Source organism: Rhinatrema bivittatum, chromosome 5 (genome assembly GCF_901001135.1).
Source record: "Rhinatrema bivittatum chromosome 5, aRhiBiv1.1, whole genome shotgun sequence".
Classification (NCBI taxonomy): Eukaryota; Metazoa; Chordata; class Amphibia; order Gymnophiona; family Rhinatrematidae; genus Rhinatrema; species Rhinatrema bivittatum.
Genome location: NC_042619.1, coordinates 219,019,126 through 219,039,887, shown reverse-complemented (window position 1 = coordinate 219,039,887; position 20,762 = coordinate 219,019,126). Strand labels below are relative to the sequence as shown.

General features: G+C 45.6%; 1 protein-coding gene across 2 annotated transcripts in view; it reads left to right on the top strand.

Moving 5' to 3' along the window:
- Positions 1-19,007, top strand: part of ACE2 (angiotensin I converting enzyme 2) — a 77,948-nt gene extending 58,941 nt beyond the window's left edge. For both annotated transcript variants that reach the window (XM_029603226.1, XM_029603227.1), the window contains exons 10-18: positions 876-1,020; positions 2,452-2,550; positions 3,019-3,141; positions 4,133-4,311; positions 5,244-5,302; positions 7,466-7,566; positions 10,278-10,394; positions 14,449-14,643; positions 17,913-19,007. In XM_029603226.1, coding sequence (XP_029459086.1) covers positions 876-1,020; positions 2,452-2,550; positions 3,019-3,141; positions 4,133-4,311; positions 5,244-5,302; positions 7,466-7,566; positions 10,278-10,394; positions 14,449-14,643; positions 17,913-18,045 — 1,151 coding nt within the window. In that variant the 3' untranslated portion in view covers positions 18,046-19,007. The remainder of the gene's footprint in view (positions 1-875; positions 1,021-2,451; positions 2,551-3,018; positions 3,142-4,132; positions 4,312-5,243; positions 5,303-7,465; positions 7,567-10,277; positions 10,395-14,448; positions 14,644-17,912) is intronic.
- The last annotated feature ends 1,755 nt before the right edge of the window (positions 19,008-20,762 follow it).

Sequence of the window (20,762 nt, the reverse complement as noted above, 5' to 3'; positions counted from 1 at the left end):
GTGCCTTCTTCAAATGCCAACTACAGGCAACTCCACAGTACTTTGTGGGTTTAGAGTTCATCAAAAGGACTTTTTTTTGGAGGGGGGGGGGGAATAAATGTTCAAAAGCCTTTACTCATGTAAAACATAGCTTTATGCATGTAGATAGGCATTTTGAAAATGCCCCCGGGGTTATACTCACAGAAGTGCATTCAGAAGCCTTCCCGGGGGGGGGGGGGGGGGGGGGGGGGGCATAATTTACATGCCATATTTTAGATTTTTGAAAGTACACACATAAAATTTCATGTGGGCCTGTACCCCAGCTTTCCAGTAGGTATAAGCAAGCACTGCCTCTACCGCACTAAGCTGCACACGGTCCCGCTCACTTTCAGAGCTGGCTTACGCTCAGAAATCAGCTTTTCAAATTAGGGCTGAAGTCCCGCATCTGCTTTGTACGTACGGACTTCAGCCCTATTCGTGATCTTAGAAAACAACCCTCCTTAAATGGAAAGTCAGTATCTTTCACAGAAAGCTATTAGGAGAAAATGTGATGCCTGTGCCAGTTACGTACATGTTCTTGCATGCCGAGAAACACTGAAGTCCATATTGAAACACATTTAGCCGATAACTATGTGTCCAGCTAGAATTTGGTTGCATAAGTGAGGGGTGGGCCAGAAGGGTTCCGGGGAGGAACTGAGTTAGCTGGATAAGTTATCTGGTTAACTCTGGTCATGCTGCAGACCTGCCCTAAAAATAGCCGGATAAACTTATCCACCTATCTCTGAGATAGCCGGGGATATTCAGTTTATCTGGCTAACTAGCAGAGCCGTACACTGGCTGAATATGGACCTCATTATTTATTTGAATAATAATCATAAAAGACTTTCTTTTTATAGAGACGAATATCAACTTCTTGTTCAGACAAGCCCTGACCATTGTCGCAACTCTGCCTTTCACCTACATGCTGGAGGAATGGAGATGGAAGATATTTAGTGGGGAAATTCCCAAAGAACAGTGGACAAAAAAGTGGTGGGATATGAAGTAAGCTTTTTTTTTTTTTTATTAAAGCTTTATTAACAAAATTTCAATATAAAGATACAAATTCCAAGAATAATCACAAATCCAATAAATGATACAACAATGTCACAATAACATTAAGGGCAATTGCTGAACAATCCATAATCTACCATGAAGTAAGCCTATGAAATGGTGCAAAAAATGTTGGCACGTGCAAGGAGGCTGCAGTGCCTCTTCCTTTCTCCGTGCTTTTTAGAGCGTTAAGTGGCAGAAGACGCTGCATTCCAGGCCCGGTTTAAGAAACTCTTGAGCTCAATGCAACCCTAAATTTGAAGCCCTGCCCCCTTTCTCCCTCCTCCCCCCCCTCTCTTCATTCACACGCTCGCATGCTAAGAAATGTATAATTACATCCATTCTTTTGTGCCAAACAAATAGAAAATTCCCTCCTTCACTTTGCAGTGTACTTCAGCTCGTTTCCTTGCAGAGCAGGTGTCCCGCTGTTCTGCTCCTGCTGCGGGGCAGAAAAACAAGGGCAGAAGTAGCAATAAAAACAGTGATGCGGGCAAAAGCAATGCAGGAAGCGTTGGGAGTATCTCATTCCCGCTCCCAGTCGGCCTGCCCGGGGTCCTCAGGAACAGTGGGGCCCAATGCAATCACATCGATTATTATAGCCTTAAACTGGTCCTTTGTATTCCTTACAGCAAACATGATGCGGGTGTCTTACTGCTTCTGTCCTAAAAAAAATAGCTATGAGAACTGTCAAGGGAGACTTCAAGATTTTTTTCACTGGAAGAGATCCTATACCATGACCCCGACATCACAACAGAATTAGATAAGAGAAAGTTTATGTTAAACAGAATTAGTATGTAAGCAATTTGGGATGTATAAAAGTTTTCCTGAGATGTGCATGCAAATAGAAGTGGCTCTTTTGTATGCTTGCTTGTCACTTGCAGTATCTTGTTACGTGCCAGACCAAAGCTAATGAGAAAGTTTAAATTTGAGCTCTGATAGGCTCAGCGTAGTTACTGTTTGCCTTTCTTTTAGAAATGCTGTTGCTATATTGGTCTGGAAAAAGCCCTGCAACCTTCTCAGCAGGCTGTGTCATGATGCCTTTTATTGGGCCAGCCCTAATGATGTTCTCCAGACCTCAGAGATCACTTCAGATAGGGCACATCTGCAGAAGGGGCCTTTTGTGGGCTCCAAAGAACATGTAGAACGCTATCTTCGGATCAGTCTTGTTGGACTAGTGGTTTGTAAATAAAGCTGGATTGGATTGGATTATGTTGGTCCCCAATGAAAATTATTACCACCTGAAAACAACACAGCTTGTTTGAGAAAAGAGTGGTTGGTTAGCAACAACCCAAATTCTTTTCCTGATTTACATATGCGGCCTTCTGGTTGGTTTGGTTTATTGAGTTCCCATGGAGGCTGACGACTGTTTCTGGTTTTCCCCAGACGGGACATCGTTGGCGTGCTGGAACCGCTGCCTCATGATGAAACTTATTGCGATCCTGCGGCTCTCTTTCACGTGGCCAATGATTACTCTTTCATTAGGTACGTAGGCGCAGCCACCACCACCGACTTCTTCACCATCAGGCACCAGGCTTTATGTTGTTGTTAGGGGAGATTAAAGAAGGGTGACCCAACTTCAGTGTGTACGTGATTTGGGGCTGTAACAGGTTTCAGTCATTAGCACGGGACTTGACCAGTCAAAGGATACAATGAACAAATGGTTCTTTCTGGAACCACGGCAACTGTGTGTGTGTATACCCTTCTGCCCCTTGCAGAAAGCTTCAAGACAAATGTTGTACCAGTGACTAAGAGAACGCAGGAAGCAAGTCAACGCATGAGCATAGAGTGGCGAAAGGACATGGGGTGAAGAGTTAACAATTTTAATTTTAAACACACCTGAGCTCATTCTTGATGCCCTGTAACATGCTTCTTGTAGGTTGTTTCTGATTTACTGTTATGTATTAATGGAGATAAAGTACGCTGGGCTTTTTTTTTTTTTTTTTAATGCAGGTATTACACGAGGACCATCTATCAATTTCAGTTTCAGGAATCGCTTTGCAAGGCTGCTAATCACAGCGGCCCACTTTACACATGTGACATTACAAATTCTACGGAGGCAGGGAGCAAGCTCCGGTAATGAAATCCCAGAGTGCTTTGCAGTGTTTGAGTGTTAAGTGGCAGGCTGTGTCCTTGATACGTATGGCAAATGCGTATCTGTGAGGATCAATTTAAAAACCACGTCAGATGGGCTGCAGGACTTAACGGTGGGCTCCTGTTTCTGTAGCCCCTTCTTAATAAGCGGAACCGTTGCTTGCTAATGTTCTAATGAGATTTGAATTAGGCACGCATTGTGTCAGCCGGTGCTGTTGCAATGACCTCCTTCACGTATGACTATCACGTGCTTGAAACATCCATCTCGCATGGCTTTCGCTTCTGACATTAATGGGCCTGAATTTGGCCTTTCCATTTGCACTAAACTGCATAATAGCAAAGGTGCACCCAGGTACTTTTGTATCCAGGTAATATCTCTGAAAATTCGCTAAAATCATGGGGGTATGAAACGTGGCTAGGTACTTTGCCCCTGCTAGAACTTTGCCTGGCATTTTATGGGATAAGCTAGGCACTCGTATTTGAAAAATCAATTATACGTGCGCCGTTTATTCCCCTGATCCAAACACCTGCCCCGGGAGCACCTGCTTTACAGGCAGCTGGCGAAACGAGGGGGCTAGGCTTAGCAGCTCTGCATGTGGCATTTTTTGGCCTAATGGATCTAGGCAGCCATCCCCTGGGCTATCTGCTGAGTTCACGAGCACAATCCTTTGGAAAATTATCCTCTCACTTACCCTATGAGGTAAATGCTTATTGTTTCAAGGGTTACACGGTGGAGAGCAAATAGAACAAGTCTCAAATTAAAGAATAAATTAAGATTTTCTGCATATGAATGCGTTACAATTACATTACATTACAATTAAATTAATTCCTTATTTATGCAAAAATAAAAACCCAAACCCCAACAACATATGAGTTGGTATGTGCACAGATCCAAAGTCGTTAGTGGAATGAATATGCGATAAAACATTTGCAAAGCTTCTAATCTCTGACGCACATATTTTGCTGTGTGCAGTGCTATGCTCGAACTGGGAAGATCCAAACCATGGCCTGAAGCACTGGAAATTATCACAGGAGGAACACGAATGGATTCGAAACCTCTGCTGAACTACTTTGAGCCCTTGTATCAGTGGCTTATCAAGAATAATACAGCAAACAAAAGGCAGACCTTTTGGAATACAGAATGGAGTCCATGTATGTATTCTTGTATTTACGAATCAAGAACTCTCCCTCAGTTCGTGTTCTTTTCCAAAATGGAAGAGCTGTTGTACTGTGACCTGGTCCAGACTAATGTGGTATTCCAAGGGCGTAATCTAATTTACATGTTTGGATTATAAAACACGCAAATAAATCAAACAGTGGTGCTAGGGCTAGCTCTAGGTTAACTGGCACCTTGTGTGAAAACTGAAATTGGTGCCCCTCTGCCCCACCCCCCTTAGTGATGGCAGCTCTGGTTCTCCTGACTCCAGTAGTAGTGATGGCTCCAGCACAGCATCCTCCTTTCTCCCTCCCTTATCCAGCATCCACTCCTCTCTCTCCCCACCCTTTACCCAGCACCATTATCCCCCCAACCTGATCTGTCTCCCCCCTCTGCCTACATGATGTGAAAGGGTATGGGGGGGGGGGGATGAGGTGCCAGCATGGCGACACCCCCTCAAGAATGACGCCTTGTTCAGCCGCACAGGTTGCATAATCCAAAAGCCTGCCCTGAGTGATACTACCGTACTGGGAGATCAGTTTCTGTTGTGTCAGGTGTTGTGAATACCTAGAAACAAAGTAAAGATTAACCAGAGGTCTTGCTGTACTCTGGTCAACCCCCCAGTTGAAAGAGGACTGTAGGAAGGCAGCTGATAACATGCCATTGCTAATTGAAGAAAATAATAGCATAAACTATAGTTTCACCACAGTGTATTGCATGGCTCATAATATCTTTACTTCCTGGAGTGCCTGGGATATTTGACTGCAGTTTGAGAGAGGCTGGTTCCATTCCTTCATAGTTGAACTGAGGAACAGCCCTTACCAGAGAGCTAAAACAAGAAACCAGACAGTGTTTTGTACCACTTCTGCGCACAGATGCTTTGTTACATTTTCAAACCTTTCTCATGCTGTCTTCCTCATTTGCTCAGATTCTGACTACTCAATCAAAGTGCGAATTAGTCTGAAATCAGCATTTGGAGACAATGCGGTGAGTAAGAGCTAGATGCAATACATTTCCAAATATAATTACATAATTTTTCATGAAATGCATTGACCACACCAACAATAGTAATATTATTACTACTACTACTAATAATAATAATAACAAATCTATAAACAATGGAAATGCAAATACCATTCTGCTTACTACCTACAGCTCAGTATGTGTTCTTTGGCGTCTGCCTGAAGAACCCAGGTAGCAGGGTTAGTGCTTTGGCCGAATCGGCAAGCAGCACACCAAACCCAGTGTGTGTTGTCCTATGACCCTCAGTGCCCCGGGAGACTGCAGCACCCACAGCACAGATTCAGGGGGAAGCTCAGGTAGGAGGCAAATGAGCTCCCCAGACTGCCCTCCAGAACCTGCGTCTCCTTTCAAACTGGGTCCCAGAGTACAGTTCATGAAAATGCTTTACAATCTGACATAAACTGCACATAACTGTGCTGTCGGTGAACTTGTAATTTGCAGGGCTATAGCAGAAAGACTATAGACTTAGACTGTGCTTACCTCATCCCTTTGCTCCCTACTGCTGGATGTGTACACTGCCACATGGTACATATGGGTCAACATTCTGTTTGGCCTTTGAAGGGTGAAGTGGGAAAAAATCAAATTGTATTGTAGTATAAAAACAAATATTTAGGAGGTATTAGAAGGGAAAAGAAAATATTTGTCAAAGCTTGAAAATAGAATACAAAAGGGGAGGAGCTACTGGTATAGATACTGCATTAATACCCTCTTAATGTGCCAGCGGATATGCCCATAAACACTTACTCTCTTGCTTACTGCCAAAAATAGTTGTCTATTTTTATATTTGTCCTTACTGTATATTATACTAAGCAGATAGCATATCCTGTCCATGCACAGTTCCACTGATAGTCTAGGATAACAGAGTAATGTGCAGGCACTGTGAATGCTGCAGAAGCAGCACTCACAGCCTTGGCCAATTCGGGGAGTGGAAGACATGACCCAGGAATTCGGCCCAAGTCCTTGCACATGGCACTGCCTCGAATCACTGGGCCGGCCCTAATGGCCTCTCTTAACATATATAAGATATAGTTGCACTGGAGAAAGTATAGGAAGGGTGACCAAAATGGTAAAGGGGATGGGATGGCTCCCCTATGAGGAAAGGCTAAAGAGGTTAGGCCTGTTTAGCTTGGATAAGAGACGGCTGAGGGGGGATATGATAGAGGTCTACAAAATCATGAAAGGCTCTTGAACAGGTAAATGGAAATCAGTTATTTACTCTCTCAGACAATAAAAGAACTAGGGGCACTCCATGAAGTTAGCAAGAAGCTCATTTAAAACAAATAAAAGAAAATTCTTTTTCACTCAATGCGTAATTCATTGCCAGAGGATGTGGTTACAGCAGTTAGTGTAACTGGTTTAAAAATGTTTTGCATAAGTTGAAGAAAAGTCCATAAACTGCTATTAATAAATAAGGAATAGTAGCTTGGGATCTATTTAATGTTTGGGTACATTCCAGGTACTTGTGACCTGGATTGGCCACTGTTGGAGACAGGATCCTAGGCTTGATGGACCCTTAGTCTGACCCAGTATGGCACGTTCTTATGCTCTTAAGTTCTTATGTTCTAATGTGGTTGTTTTTTTTATTTGCCGAAGTCAACAAGTAACTTTCTGCTTGAAATCTTTCTAAGTCCTAAATTTGAGTGAATTGACACCCCACCCCAGCGTATGCAGCTGCTTGTCAGTGCACTGCTACATGTGTGAAAAGGGCCCGTGACACAACATTTTCCTGTGTGCCGCGTGCTGGTGTTCCCGTGAGGGGGAGAAATGGGCAGACTTTGCACTTCTCTGAGTGTAGCTCTATTGCTATAAAGTCCAAAGTGTGAATAGTTTCCTAAGAAAGATTGGCTTATCACAGTCATTACGAGGCCTTTGCATGAAAGCCTGCCTCCTGTTTTGTATGTATGTGTTATGAAGTGCTGGGCGTACTTTTAGCCAGATTGAGGAGGGAGGGGCAACTTTCACATGGCGCACATAAATGGCTTTGAAGATTGACCTCCCCGGAGCTAATGATCGATTTCTCTATTTTACCGTAGGTCTTATGCATTTGTTTGCTTTAGTATTGTGTCACCCTAACACCAGAGTCATTATCCATAATAAACTAATAACATTTTGTTGTAAATTTCACAGTTTACGTGGGATGAGAATGAAGTAAGCTATTTCAAGGCAACAATTGCATATGCCATGAGGAAATATTTCACAGAAGTGAAGAACCAGACCGTCATCTTTCAGTAAGTTGTTAAACTGGCTGTCGGTGGTTGTCTTCAGTATTTTGCCTTTTGCTCCCATGGTATTTGTTGCTGCCCTTCTCACACTGCAGAGGAGCAGGCCCAGGATACTGCTAACAAAAGCATTGTTGTATGAGTTCTGATGCATGGAGCAGCCAAAGCCAGGAGCTTTCCCAATTCCATGAGAAAAGCGGCTGTTTCAGTATTCCTAGCTGACTGGTTTATTTATATATTATTTTTGTACATAATGCCTCCTGGACTTGACAAATAATTTTTCCAGCATCCCTTTCTTATTTCCAGATGTGCCAATAAAGGGAATAACTTTCAAACTCCCCCCCGCCCCCCCGGTCTGCAACTGAATTTTCTAAGGAAATCTCCCCATGGAGTTTCCCTTTGAAAATTCAGGGGAACACAGAGAGCATGGATATTTGCACAACTGCAAAGTGCATGGGGGTAAATTACTCACAGGGATTTCCAAATGACATCTCCACATGTGCCCTTCCCAACCCTGTCCCTGTGGGTGTGGGTGAAAGCATGCGCGCTGTCGTACTGCATTTTTGTACTTTAACCCGCATTCTCGGGGCGGGAGGAATAGTTTTCAAAGCGGATTTTTACATGGATAAATCCACATTTATTTGAGTAAGAACTTGTGAAAATTGCTCTAAAAATTTTCAGTATTCCGAGATCCATGCATTAGAAAACAAAATATGTTGTCCACTTTCGGGCAAATGGACTATCTGGTGCCTTAACAACTAATGGTGTTTTGGGCAGGTGGTGCCAATATTCCCTCTCATTTTCTTTGAAGATGAGCGGGCATGCTGCGCACTGCTATTGTGTGCATAACTGTGAAGGCGAGCTCATGATGTGCTGCGTTGCCATCCACCATTGCTGCCACCAGGGACAGGAGCTCAAACTTTCTCCTTCATTCTCATCTTTCTTTTCTCTTCATTGCCGTCTCTTATCCTTTGTTCCTCTTAGCCCTTCTCACACCTTTCAACTCTCTCTCACACCTACCCCTTTCATTTCATTTTACTCTCTCTGCTACCCTTCAATTCCTTTTTTATGTCTCCCATTCCCTCCACTCCTTCTCTATAAAACCTCCTTCTCTATAAAACCTCCTTCTCTATAAAGCCTTCTTTCGCATCCTTCTGCTTTTCTTGCCCTGCCTCCTCCAATCCTTCGTTCCTTTGCTTCCTCATCTGTCCCTCCCTTTACCCTCTCCCTTCCCCTGAATACATTTTTCTTCCTCTTCCCCTCACATCATTGCCAGAGGACATGGTCAGAGCGAGAAGCATAGCAGGGTGAAGTTTGGACACGTTTCTGGAGGGAAAATCCATAACACATTACCAGCCAGATAGACTAAGGAAAGCTATTGCTATCCCTAGGAGTAACAGGAATTAGATCGACTTTATGGGATCTGCCAGGTATTTGTGACCCGGATTATTAGAGGCAGGATGCTGGGCTTGGTCTGACCCAGAATGACATTTCTCATGTTCTTATGACTTTCCTGCCTTTTGTCCCCTTCCCCAACATCTGACTCCAGTCTCTTCCTCCCTTCCCCAGCATCTGCCCCTGCCATTTCCCCCCCTTGCCAGCATTACTTCTTGCCTCTACCTCCTAATTCTCCCCCTTCTTTGCTCCTTTTTCCTAGCATCTGTCCCTGCCTCTTTCCTGCCTTCTCCAGCATCTGCTCCCTGTTTTCCCCCTTTTCCCCCAGCATCCATCCCCTTTTTCCTCCCTTCCCTAATATCTCCCCTTCCCTAGTATCAGCCCCCCCTACAGTTTTCTACCTCCCCCCCCCTTCCCTTAGCATCTACTCTCTGCCTCTTCTCCCTCTCCTTTGGACCTTCTCCAAAGCATCCATCGCCCACAACATGCACACTTTTAACCTCCCTTCCTCCCTTAGTTAACATGCACAGCGTGAGCATGTCCCGCCGCCATTACTGAGCTCCCTGCTTCATCCGTGCCAGCACCGCAAACGTGTGCATCGTTCGCAAACTGGCACTTCCTGCCTGCTTTATCGTGCAGCACCCAAAATCGGCAGACAACTTGTGCCGGGGCCTGCGATTTGTAAACACGCTCGCGGAGTCGGCTCAGATGGGGCAAAGGGGCTGGCAGCGGCAGGACACGCTCCCCGCCTGTTCTCCTGCCAGCCGTAGCAGCCTGGGTTGGGTGGTGAGGTGTGCCCAGCCGTGAACAGGAACGCCACGCAGTCACGCCTGCATGTGCCCTCCAGGGAACCCCGGGCCGTGGTCTCCTCCGGGGAATGAAAAGGTTTAACAACAAAAGGAACTCTTTTTTTTTTTTTCCCCATCAGCTCCGGCAGCCATCTTCCTGTAAAGGTATCAGTGATGAATAGGTCTCTGGAAGCATTTTATGTGCGAATGCACTGCTTTCTGCTCTATCCCGGAGCTAGGCATGAGCAAGTGGTAGGAAAGAAATCTTCTGTGGGAGGCGGGGGTTGCTCTCTGCGCTGTCTTGTTTTCCGCCCAAGCTCAGCTCCATTCACAAACCCACGGACAAAATGTTCGAGGACGGGATCTGATCCTCTGTGTGCATTTCTTACTCTATGCTTACACTTTGGCCATTTCCTTCCCTTACATGGGAATATGCTCAGCATCCTGAGGCCTGAAATAAATTCAGCAACACTTCCACGCTTTTTAACAGAAGGAAACATTTCTCCCTGCTTTTTTTTTTTTTTTTTCTCTCCGCAGGGATGAAGATGTCCGTGTGTACGACCAGACGCCCAGAATCTCCTTTTACTTTTTCGTCCACATGCCTAATAACCTCAGCAGCATCGTTCCCAGAGCTGACGTGGAACAGGCGATCCGGTAACGTTTTACTGTGCTCCAGAATGTTTCCAGCAAGATTAAACGCCGCGTCACCACCGCCCCGTTCCCCCCCCCCCCAAATACAATGGGGGACAACGCCTTTCCAACTCTCCACTCAGGCGCAAAGTCTGGGGATACAAACCCGGTGCCGGATTTTCAAAGAAAAAGGCCACGCCCCCTTTCTCTGTGAAAATGGCCAACGGGTGCATAGTTACCCCCCCTCTCCCCATGCCCACCCCCTGGCCGGCTTTGCCACCCAGTTTTTCAGCAGGCGAAATTTCAATGGGAAATCAACGCACGTGGAATTGAAAATTCAATCTACGCAGGTCACCTTCCGATCTTGCCCCAAAATATCTCCCCCTCCCCTCAGTATGGCTAAGAGTACCTGCGCTGTGCAACCCCGCACGGACTTTTATCCAGATAGAAGGAAGGTGATTTTTCAAGACCTGGGTGATTCGGTATTTACCTAAGGGGCCGATGTAATAAGGTGCACAGAAGCTGCCGCGGGTTTGTGCGAGCCTATGCACACATTTGTATGCGTGTTTTCCCACACAAAGCCCCATGCAGGTATGTAATAAGGATTTTGTGTGCAGGAAAAACGCGCATTTACAGACCCGCAGTTTTTCTGCGCGAGTGCAGGCTAATGGCACGCAAAGGAGGCGATTATCTATTTATAGGCAAAGCAGGGAGTTGTGCTGGCAGGGAGATTGGGTTAGTGCGGGTTTTTAGCGTCTGGGTCAGGGCAGGAGGTAAATGAAAACGCTGGTATGGAGACAGGTTTTTTTTGATGCTTTTGTGGATCAGGCACGTGGCGGATGGGAATGGATAGAGAGAAGGCAGCTTCTCAGTGAGGCAGAATCTCCAATCTGCATTTCACGCTCTCGCCAGCGGTCGGCGTCCTATCATGAAGTGGTTAGATATTGCTCTATCCACCTTCACATCAGCTTCTGGACAACTAATTTATTCATGTTTTTGAAAAAGAAAGGCTTTCTCCCCATAAATCACTCGCAGGAGTTCACACGCCGATGGGTGTCCACACGGGTTTCTGCGCGGATGTCTGCACGTTTTACTGCCTAGAGCCATTAGCGTGCGTTCTACGCGGATTATGTCTCGTATGTTTGGTGTGCATAGATTCTATGCGTGTATCTAATTAGCATATTTGGCCGTTATTATATCCCAGGCTTCCGCTGGTTTTTGCCTCGTGCGCCAAAAAAATCTGCGCAGATTTCAGTGCGGGTCTTATTACATCGGCCCCTAAATAGCTTTGAAAGTTGTATCCCGCTCTTATTCCCCAAGGCAGCCTCAGGAGAGTGAATGACCGCTGTGATTTGCAAGGTGGAGACTTGAGTCAGACCTCTGGCTCTGAGAACCCGAGACAGTCGCCTTTAATAAAGTTCCAGCAGTTCAGGTCTAGCTGCACACAGCCAGCTAAAAATGACTTCCCCTGGGGTTTTTTTTGTCTGGTTTCAGATCATCCTCAGATGCCTGGGGCTCTGCACTGTCGTATCCTGAAGCATTAATTTGTGGTTGATAGGCTGCATGACTAATATCACTTTCTTTACCCTTAGAGTTGACTTATAGGACAGATTGATTTGCTAGGTAAATGCCTGTAGACTGATTTTTTTTTTTTTTGTTTACGGAACAGCGCTGTTCCTATAGAATTAATTGATGTATGAGATATCTTATAGCAGTGGTTCTCAGTAGATGTGTCGGGACACACTAGTGTGTTGCGAGGTCACGGGAGGTGTGTGTCGCAGACCCAGCAAAAGGCTGCTCTTTCCTCATCAGTCTGGACAGGAGTTGGCTGATTTCTCCTTTATTGGGTATGACAGGAAGCTGCGCTTGCTTCCTTCTCTTCTACCTGGCCCAGTGGGATGTTGTTCCTTCCTCCTTAACCTAGATCAGAGCGCGATATCACCAACTCCTGTTCGTATGGGCCCGGCAGGACACCCAACTTTCCCTTCCTCTGCCTGGCCTGGCAGTGAAGCTGCTGATGCTGTCTTTACCCCGTGGGGGCCTGGATGTGAAAGCGGGAGCATAAGGGAGAAAGGTGCGTGCTCTGTAGATCCACTGCTGCTGCCTCCTCGTCTTCCTCTCCTCAATGCTTCTTGCCCTCATCTGCTGCTGATAAAGAGGGAGGAAGACTCTGGATTGGACTGAAGTCTTTTCTGCTGGCTGGGAGCCAGGAGGCAGGGGAAATGTACTGGGCAGAAAGGTATGGGGGAGATAGGGAGTCGTGTGGGGGAAAGGAGGTTGGGGTTGCTGGTTAGGGAGAGGTGGAGGAGGGAGGGGTTGGGGGTTGCTGGGCAGAGAAGAGAGATGGAAGTGGAGAGATTGGAGGTGTGGGGCAGTTGGGGTGGGGGAGTGGGGAGCAGGGACTGCAGAGCAGGAATGTGTAGGAATGAGGTATTCTGGGTAGGGAAGGGGAGAGGGAAGGGCAGAAAGAGTTGAACAGGGGAGAGAGGGAGAGAGGGGAAGAGGATGTGGGGTGGGGGGTGTCGAATGTTGGACAGGGATATGAGCATGTGAAGGGATGATTGAGTAGTTGGGAGAAGTGAGGGGTGATGGGGGCATGGAGGGGAGTGACGGGGTACAAGGGCCATACTATGTCAGTTTGGGGAATGTGCATTTCTTCTCTCTTTGAACTTTGCTTAGTGTAGGAGGAAATATATTTTTGTTTCTAGTCTTTTGCACTGCAAGCAGAAGGTGGTCTTGGGGTTTCCATTCCAGGTTTTGTTTCCGCATTTGTAATTTGTGGCCTTTTATTCTATATTGGGTGAAGGCAGGTCTGTCTGTGTTCTGTGTGCATGTGACTGAGGTGAGGTACTTTACCAGAGGGTTGTATCAGCCTCATTTGTTGTATTTTCTCAGTATTATATTGCAACTGGTGGTGAACTGCTGCCTTTTCATGGGTAGGGCTATTGCTGTTTCTTTTCTTGGAGTTAGTGCTGCTGAGGTGTGGCAGGTTTGAGAGACATGTACAGAGTGGGGTTTGTTTGTATTATTGTACAATGCACCTGGTAGTAGAGGGAGTTTGTGGTGCTGTTATTGAGATGACACCAGAATCAGAATATCTTTTTGTGTATGGCAATTTGTACAAGGAAATGTCCTAGTTCTGCTCTGCCCCCATTGTTAGGAAGCGGGGGAACTCCTGAGGATGCAGAGCGTATGCTTGTATTTAGTCCCATGATAGTCATGTGGTCACTGTGGTCACGCATGTGAGCGTCGTCTCTTGAGTGTCCTGATAGAAAAAAGGTTGAGAACCACTGCCTTATAGGGACCTTTATGACATAATTTAAAAATACAATTTATCAAGACATCTTTTTAAATGATTTTGTTTGCTTTTTGCTGTTTATAGTCTGTGAAGATATTCCACTCACTGATATTTCTCAGTAGACCTTTGTGTGGATATCAAGGTTTAGCCTTCCCTGCTTTTCCTTACCTTGGGTCTACCTCTGCGGCGAACCCTCAGTGGTGGGCCCACAAGGTGACGAGCTCTAAAGCATTGGGTACAGCATAACCCCGACGAAGGGCTTTGTTACCGTTCTCCACGAAAGCGTAGCCTGAAGCAGAGGCCCCAAGGGTTTAGTGACCCTTTGTCTCACGACATAAAACCAGAATTTATATTTTGATACATCCCCCAGGAGACATTAAAATATGGGATCAATGAGAGACTGACCAGAAGCAATATGTTGCCACCATATGCCACTGAGCTCAGCTTCTCGAGGTAACGCTGTGTATTCTGCATAGGAAGGTACTAGGAAATATTCCTTTTCATCCATATTTCTGAAAGGAAACCAGAAGTCACCTTTCTGATTGCCCAAATCTACTGCTCTGACTCAACTTTCCACCAAGTCAGACTGATGGGAATTGCTGAGGAACATTGCACGGCACTCTGGCCAAAGCAAAAAACCTTCCACGGCATGCGTGTAATGATTTCTCTTTATTGATCACCATCGAAGGTCAGAGCTTGCTGCAGGGTTTGGGCAATGGCCGTGTTCTCACATTTCTCATATTATTCTCTGTTTGTTTGTTTTTTTGCGATGGGTGACAGATTGTCTCGAGGACGAATCAACAACGCTTTCCAGCTGGATGACAAAACTCTTGAGTTTGTGGGCGTCCCTCCCACGCTGGCACCCCCTCCCGAGCAGCCAGTCACAGTCTGGCTAGTTGTGTTCGGGGTGGTTGCCGGCCTGGTGGCCATTGGAATTGTTGGCCTTATTATCTCTGGCCAGCGAACTCGAAGGAGGTAAGCAAACATCGAGCAACGGGGAGCTCAGGATAGAGGGCACTGTTTGGGCAACCCGGGTCTTAGGCTCTCAGGTCGCTCGTCTGTACACATTTTCTTTAAGCAGCAAGAACCACGTGAGATGATATTCTTCTCTCACATAAGATGGCATTTACTTTTTTCTGTCATTTTCTCTCTGTGCTCGGCATCTTCCTCCTATCTAAAATTGCCAACTGGCTCCAGATTTTCAGGACAGGTTGAGCCAGTCCTGGTTTTACTCCATTGCATGCTGGGACTTATTCTGATTTCCCTATTGCATTCCTGAAGAAAAGCAAGACTATAAGTACCTGAATGCGGGGGAATAAAACCAGGACTGGATCAACCTGTCCTGAAATTCTGGACAGGGCCAGTGCTAGCTGTTTTGCTGCCCTGTGTGAACAATTATTGTGCTGCCCTCCCCCCTCCCCCCCCCCCCCCCCCCCCACTTCATTCAATCTCTGTCTCAGGCCTTCCAGCGACCTAAACTTTAAAACTGTCTCCCCTCTACTTTTCAGGTCTTCACCCCCTCCCTTGGAACCTGTTTCTGGTGCAAGAGTATGAGGTGCCCTAGGCAAACCTTATACCCTTGCACCATGCTTCCTGTTGTCTCCATGTATACAGTAAAAAGTTATGCATTCATTATTCAAGTTTTACATGAAAAAGAATATTCAAAGTACAGTCTTCTGAGGTAAAAAAAAAAAAAAATCAGAAGAATTTGCATGCATTTATTTGGTGCCAACCAGAAAACCCGACCAAAAAAAAGACATTTGGGAACCTTATGGTATTAGGGCCACTGTAATGCATGATAGGTGTGGGCTTGACCCTCAAAAAGCCATGAGTAAATTACAATTAAAATATAATAAACCTCCCACACTAAAACTGCACTAACTGCCAGAACTTAAAAAAATAACAACCCTACCTATGAAAAGGCAACACTGAAAATATTACACCAGGCCCTAAAACAGAAGAAACCAAGCTGTTATAGATTTCTACACGCTAGCAGAATACCTTTTCTCAGTCGCACAAGCAGAACACAGGCAGACCTTCACCAAATACAGAATAAAGAGACCATAAAGTATAAATAGAAACATGCAGGCAAAAACTGAATAGGAAAACTGCAACAAGTCAGTCTCTATGCAGTACAAAAATGGAAAAACAGAAATCACCCATCCACAGACATTAAACAAAATCAAGAAATATAATAAATACAGTAATCATAATAGTATAAAATTACTAATAAAAAGAATATTTCAAAACAGCTGATGAATGGAAGATCCATTAATTAAAAACTCCTAAACAATTTGTTTTAAATTTCTCAAACACCAATAAAATATTTCAAAACAGCAGACACATCAAAAAGCATCCAAAAATTAAAACTAATAAGGATAAAATAATTTACCCTATCCATACCTGGAACCTTTTGAATTTCATTCACTCTGACAGTGTAGTGGATTAGTGAGAGAAGGATGCATAAACTTTCTCCTCTCTCTCTCTTAGATATATATCTAATCATACACATACATATGCTTCTCTCTCATACGTGCACATGCTCCCTCTTACATACACATGCTCACATGCACATGCTCCCTCTCTCTCACACATTCTCAGACTCACACACATGCTCCCTCCTACATATATATGTTCACACACGTTCCCTCTACATACACATAAACACACACACACAAGATCCCTTTCTTTCTCACATATACATGCTCAGACACACACACATATGTTCAGACACACAAATGACAAGAACACCCTATGCTTCAATACCTCAGCTTTTCCTAATATAAACTGAAGAATTTACTTCTCAAAAATGTTTTTCTATTTTAGACCTCTCATTCCATCATCCCTAGAGCTTGCATCTGTCTTAGTGCTCCCTCACACACACACACACATGCTCAGACACACACACATGCCTCCTCTCACACACACATGCTGAGATACCCACACACAGACACATATGCTTACACTAAGGCCTCTCCCAGCAGCCCTGGCCCTCCACTTCTGCTGAGAGGCAGATTGTGAACTACCTCGTGGCTTTTTTTTCCTTCTGGTCACCTAGAACCATTATCCCTAGAGCTTACATCTGTCTCAGTGCTCCCTCACACACACACATACACACACACACACGCGCTCCCTCTTTCACACACCTGCTCAGACACACACACGCCTCCTCTCACACACTCATGCTCAGACAATCACACACACTCTTCTTCTGTGCGGCCCTGCCACTTTCTCATCTTTGCCGCATGGTGGTTCACAACCCGCCACGGGGACCTGCAACTTTCGCATCTTTGCCGGGTGGCGGGTTGCGAACCGCCATGCGGCCTTACGGCTCTTCTTCTTCTTCACCACGGCCTTGCAGCTCTTCATTTTCTTCAGGTGAACCGCCATGCGGCCCTGCCAATCCCTCCTCTTCGTTGCGGGGCCTTGTGGATTCTCCTCCTTGTGGCGGCGCCAGCAGCTCCTTCAGCTTGGTGGCAGCCCTCAGGCTGCCGCCTTGTGCAAGGGCATGGCTCTCACAGTGGGTTGCGCCGGCCCTGACTCTGGAGCCAATTGGCAACCCTACTCCTACCCCTTTGGGTTTCCAGCTCAGACGAAGGCTTGAGCCATCATTTGCAGATACTTGGGTGGGGCGGGGAATGGAGATTTAGCCTCTCTATACTCCCTCGCCTATCCAGCCCAAGCATTGCAGCAACAGCTCTCTGGCTGAGAGGCAGACCACGGCTCTCTCCAGAACCCAGCCCAGTAGGGGGGGTCACTGTTGCATGGTGGTCAAGGCTCCCGCCTTCCCAGCAGCTCTGAGTGTTGCCCCCACAGCATCCCCAGCACTTACCGGCCTGGCTTCAGCAATCAAATCATTCCCTCTTTTGTTTGTTTTAAACAAAAATGAGCTCCCATAGATTCTCAGGAAATGCAGGTGATAGTAGTCATGGGTTATGCTGGTGTTTATTAATCCCTGAAGTGACCACCCCCATCCCTTCCACTCACTGCATTGGAATATAAAATTCAGGGAGATGCTTTCCAGAGACAACGGGATGGTCCTACCAAATGGTATCAGTTCCAGAATTTTTTGGTACGTTTCGTAGGCAGTAACAACGTATCATGAAATAAGGAAGTGCATCTTAACCACTCAAGTGAAAAGCCACAGTGCTGGTTATAAGACTCGTTTTTGCTGCGTGACTTGTGTCCTGTAGAGCCCCTCTGTGTCCAGCCTGCTAACAGTTCCCTTCTCATATGCATTACAGAAAAAGGAAGATGGAAGACGAGATTGTGTCACAGCACTCAGAGAAGGAGGCTTACGATTTTATTGTCAACAACTGCGCAGGAGAAACAAACCCCTCCTTTGCTGCGGAAGACAACGCGATGACGACATTTTAGGACATAGAGCGTGCCCTTTCCTTGTTAAGTTTTTTTTAGCATTTTAACAGTGCTGCAAGAAGGACTTGGCAGAGCACGTGCAATTCTACTTCAGGGACAGCAATTGTTATTGTGCAGCATTGACTTGAATAAGAAGACTGGGATTTAGGAAAGTGAGAGCCTTCTTTTCCATACAGAATTTCACAGGAGGGCAGTAGGACCGGCTGTGCTCCGGCTTTGCCAGCTCCTGTTCCGGAATGGCTCCAGGAGTCTAGCTCCAGCTCCAGCTCCGGAGAAGTTACCAAACTGCTGCACCAGCTCCTGAAGATTTTTTTTTTTTCATCAGGCTCCACCTCTGGAGCCACATAAAAGAAAGTATGGTATTGTAATAAGCTTACTAACATTTTCTAACTAATGTTACTGGACACTAAGGGGCCAATTTTCAAAGGTTTTAGGCTCCTAAGTTTTGGAGTTAGGCTCCTAAATTGTCCCTTTTGAAAATTTACAAGGGCTGCGTTCCTAAATGTAGGCTCCTAGTTTCATTAGCCCCCTAAATTTAGGGTCCTAAAAGGTGGGTGGCTATGGGGGTGGAGTTAGGGCGGGGAAACAAAGTTAGGAGCTTAGCACTGATTTTAAGAACTAGTCACCTAATTTAGGAGCATAAAATTATGTGAATTTTCAGGAGAAAACTTAGGCACCTAATTTAGAGGTCTAAATTCAGGGGCGCAGCTTTTTCTGAATATCAGTCCTCATATATTCCAAGATAATTGTGCATTTGAATGAAAAAAAAGGTGATATGTAAAAACTGTTTATTAAACCTGAATTCTTTTATTTTCATATCTAACAAGTCAACAACTGGGACATAAGAAACGGGGCTAGAGAAGTGATCTTGTTTAAGCAATGAATGGGCACAGAAACCACATTTGTATGATACTAATTGCATACTAGGAAAAAACCTCTTAAATACAGATTTGTTTCCATTTCTTTGTCCCTTGATGAACTGCTTGTTCCTAATATCCCCCTGTTCATTGCACACTCAAAGATAGGTCATGATTTATCAAAATGATTGTCTCAACATTTGCAGAACTCGGTCTTATTCTGTGATCAGTGATTAGATCTCTGCTTTGGGAAGAGTCTTTCACTTCTTGCAGATGTTGCTAGTACGCAGAAGAAACGAGACAGTTGTCAATAAAGGCAGCGGATCTGTGCATGTTTTCCAAAAAACTGAAGGGCAGGCATGGAGAGGATCCTGCTTCTTCGCATCGTACGCCTCCAGCTCATTGTGCAAGGGAGAAGATGTGTGCTCTCGTCTTCAGGATGGGACCAGAGAGGTCATCAATACTTACAGACGTATGAACTCATTAGGCTGGAACTGGCATTGAGTTATTATTTTCACCAGCTGCACAAAGGGCAACAACCAAAACTAAGGTAGCAGAGAGTGGAGTCACTGCAGATCCTCAGCTCCAGGCTCCGGATCCCTGCTCCATTCTGATTCCACTTCCATTCCGGCTCCAGCGCTGGAGCACACCTAAAATTAAAAAAAAAACTGGCCAGCTCCACTCCAGCTCCAGGTCTTGGAGCTGGCTCTGAGCTCCAAAGCTGGAGCCCCGGATATTCCTCGAGGGGAAAAATATCTCACAATAGTTGAAATATTAATCTCATTAATAGATATGGTAAATGCTAGTGCAAGTTTTCTATGATATCAGTTATATTTGTAACCCTTCCCCTGGGGGAGGGGGTCACCTTCCCAGCCCGGAGGAGCACTGCACCACTCGCACAGGGTGGGGGAATGCAGGTTCTGTTGATTTATTACTTTGATTTATTTCTCTCATATTTGAATCTGAGATTCACTCAGAGCGGGTTACAGCACATTAGAAATGTAATTACAAACCAGGTCATTTGTGGGATGGGGTCAGGAATACTTCAAGGCCACTGGGTTACACTATCAGCAGCAACAGTCCAGTCCAGTAAAATGTGTTCCAAACCAGAAAAATTTATTGACGTCATGACACAGTTTCAGAATATACAAAATGGAGTCCCAAAAATACAACAATCAGGAAAAGAGAAAAAGCATTCAGTTCTTTCAAACGTTATCTCCCCATCGATAATGTAGATACAGCCCTCATTCAACGCCAGTCTTCTCACTCACTGGGGCCGATGCAATAAAGCGTGCCCAACTTAGCGCACAGCTTAATGAGTGGTTGGATGCACGTTTTGGATGGGCGTCCATAATTCCCATGCAATAAGGGGATCAACGCGTCCAAAAGGCACGTCCAAACGGCGCGTCCAAACAAAGGCATAGCTAATAGCGCTCATTACATGTAAATGCCATGTAGATGAGGCTATTAGCTATTACTCCACAATGTGAAAAAGTAACTGTGCGCCCTAAGGGGCAGATTTTTAATCCTATGCGCGTGGGGTACATTTGTGCGCACTACCCGGCGCACACAAATGTACACCCGATTTTATAACAAGCGTGCGCTGCCGTGCGCTTGTTATAAAATCCGGGGTCGGCGTACGCAAGGGGGTGCACACTTGTGCACTTTGCACGTGTCGAGCCCTAGGGGAGCCCCGATGGCTTTCCCCGTTCCCTCCAAGGCCGCTCCGAAATCGGAGCGGCCTTGGAGGGAACTTTTCTTTCACTCCCCCCCCACCTTCCCCTCCCTTCCCCTATCTAATCCACCCCCCCCCAGCCCTACATAAATCCCCCCCTACCTTATTTTATTTTTTACGCCTGC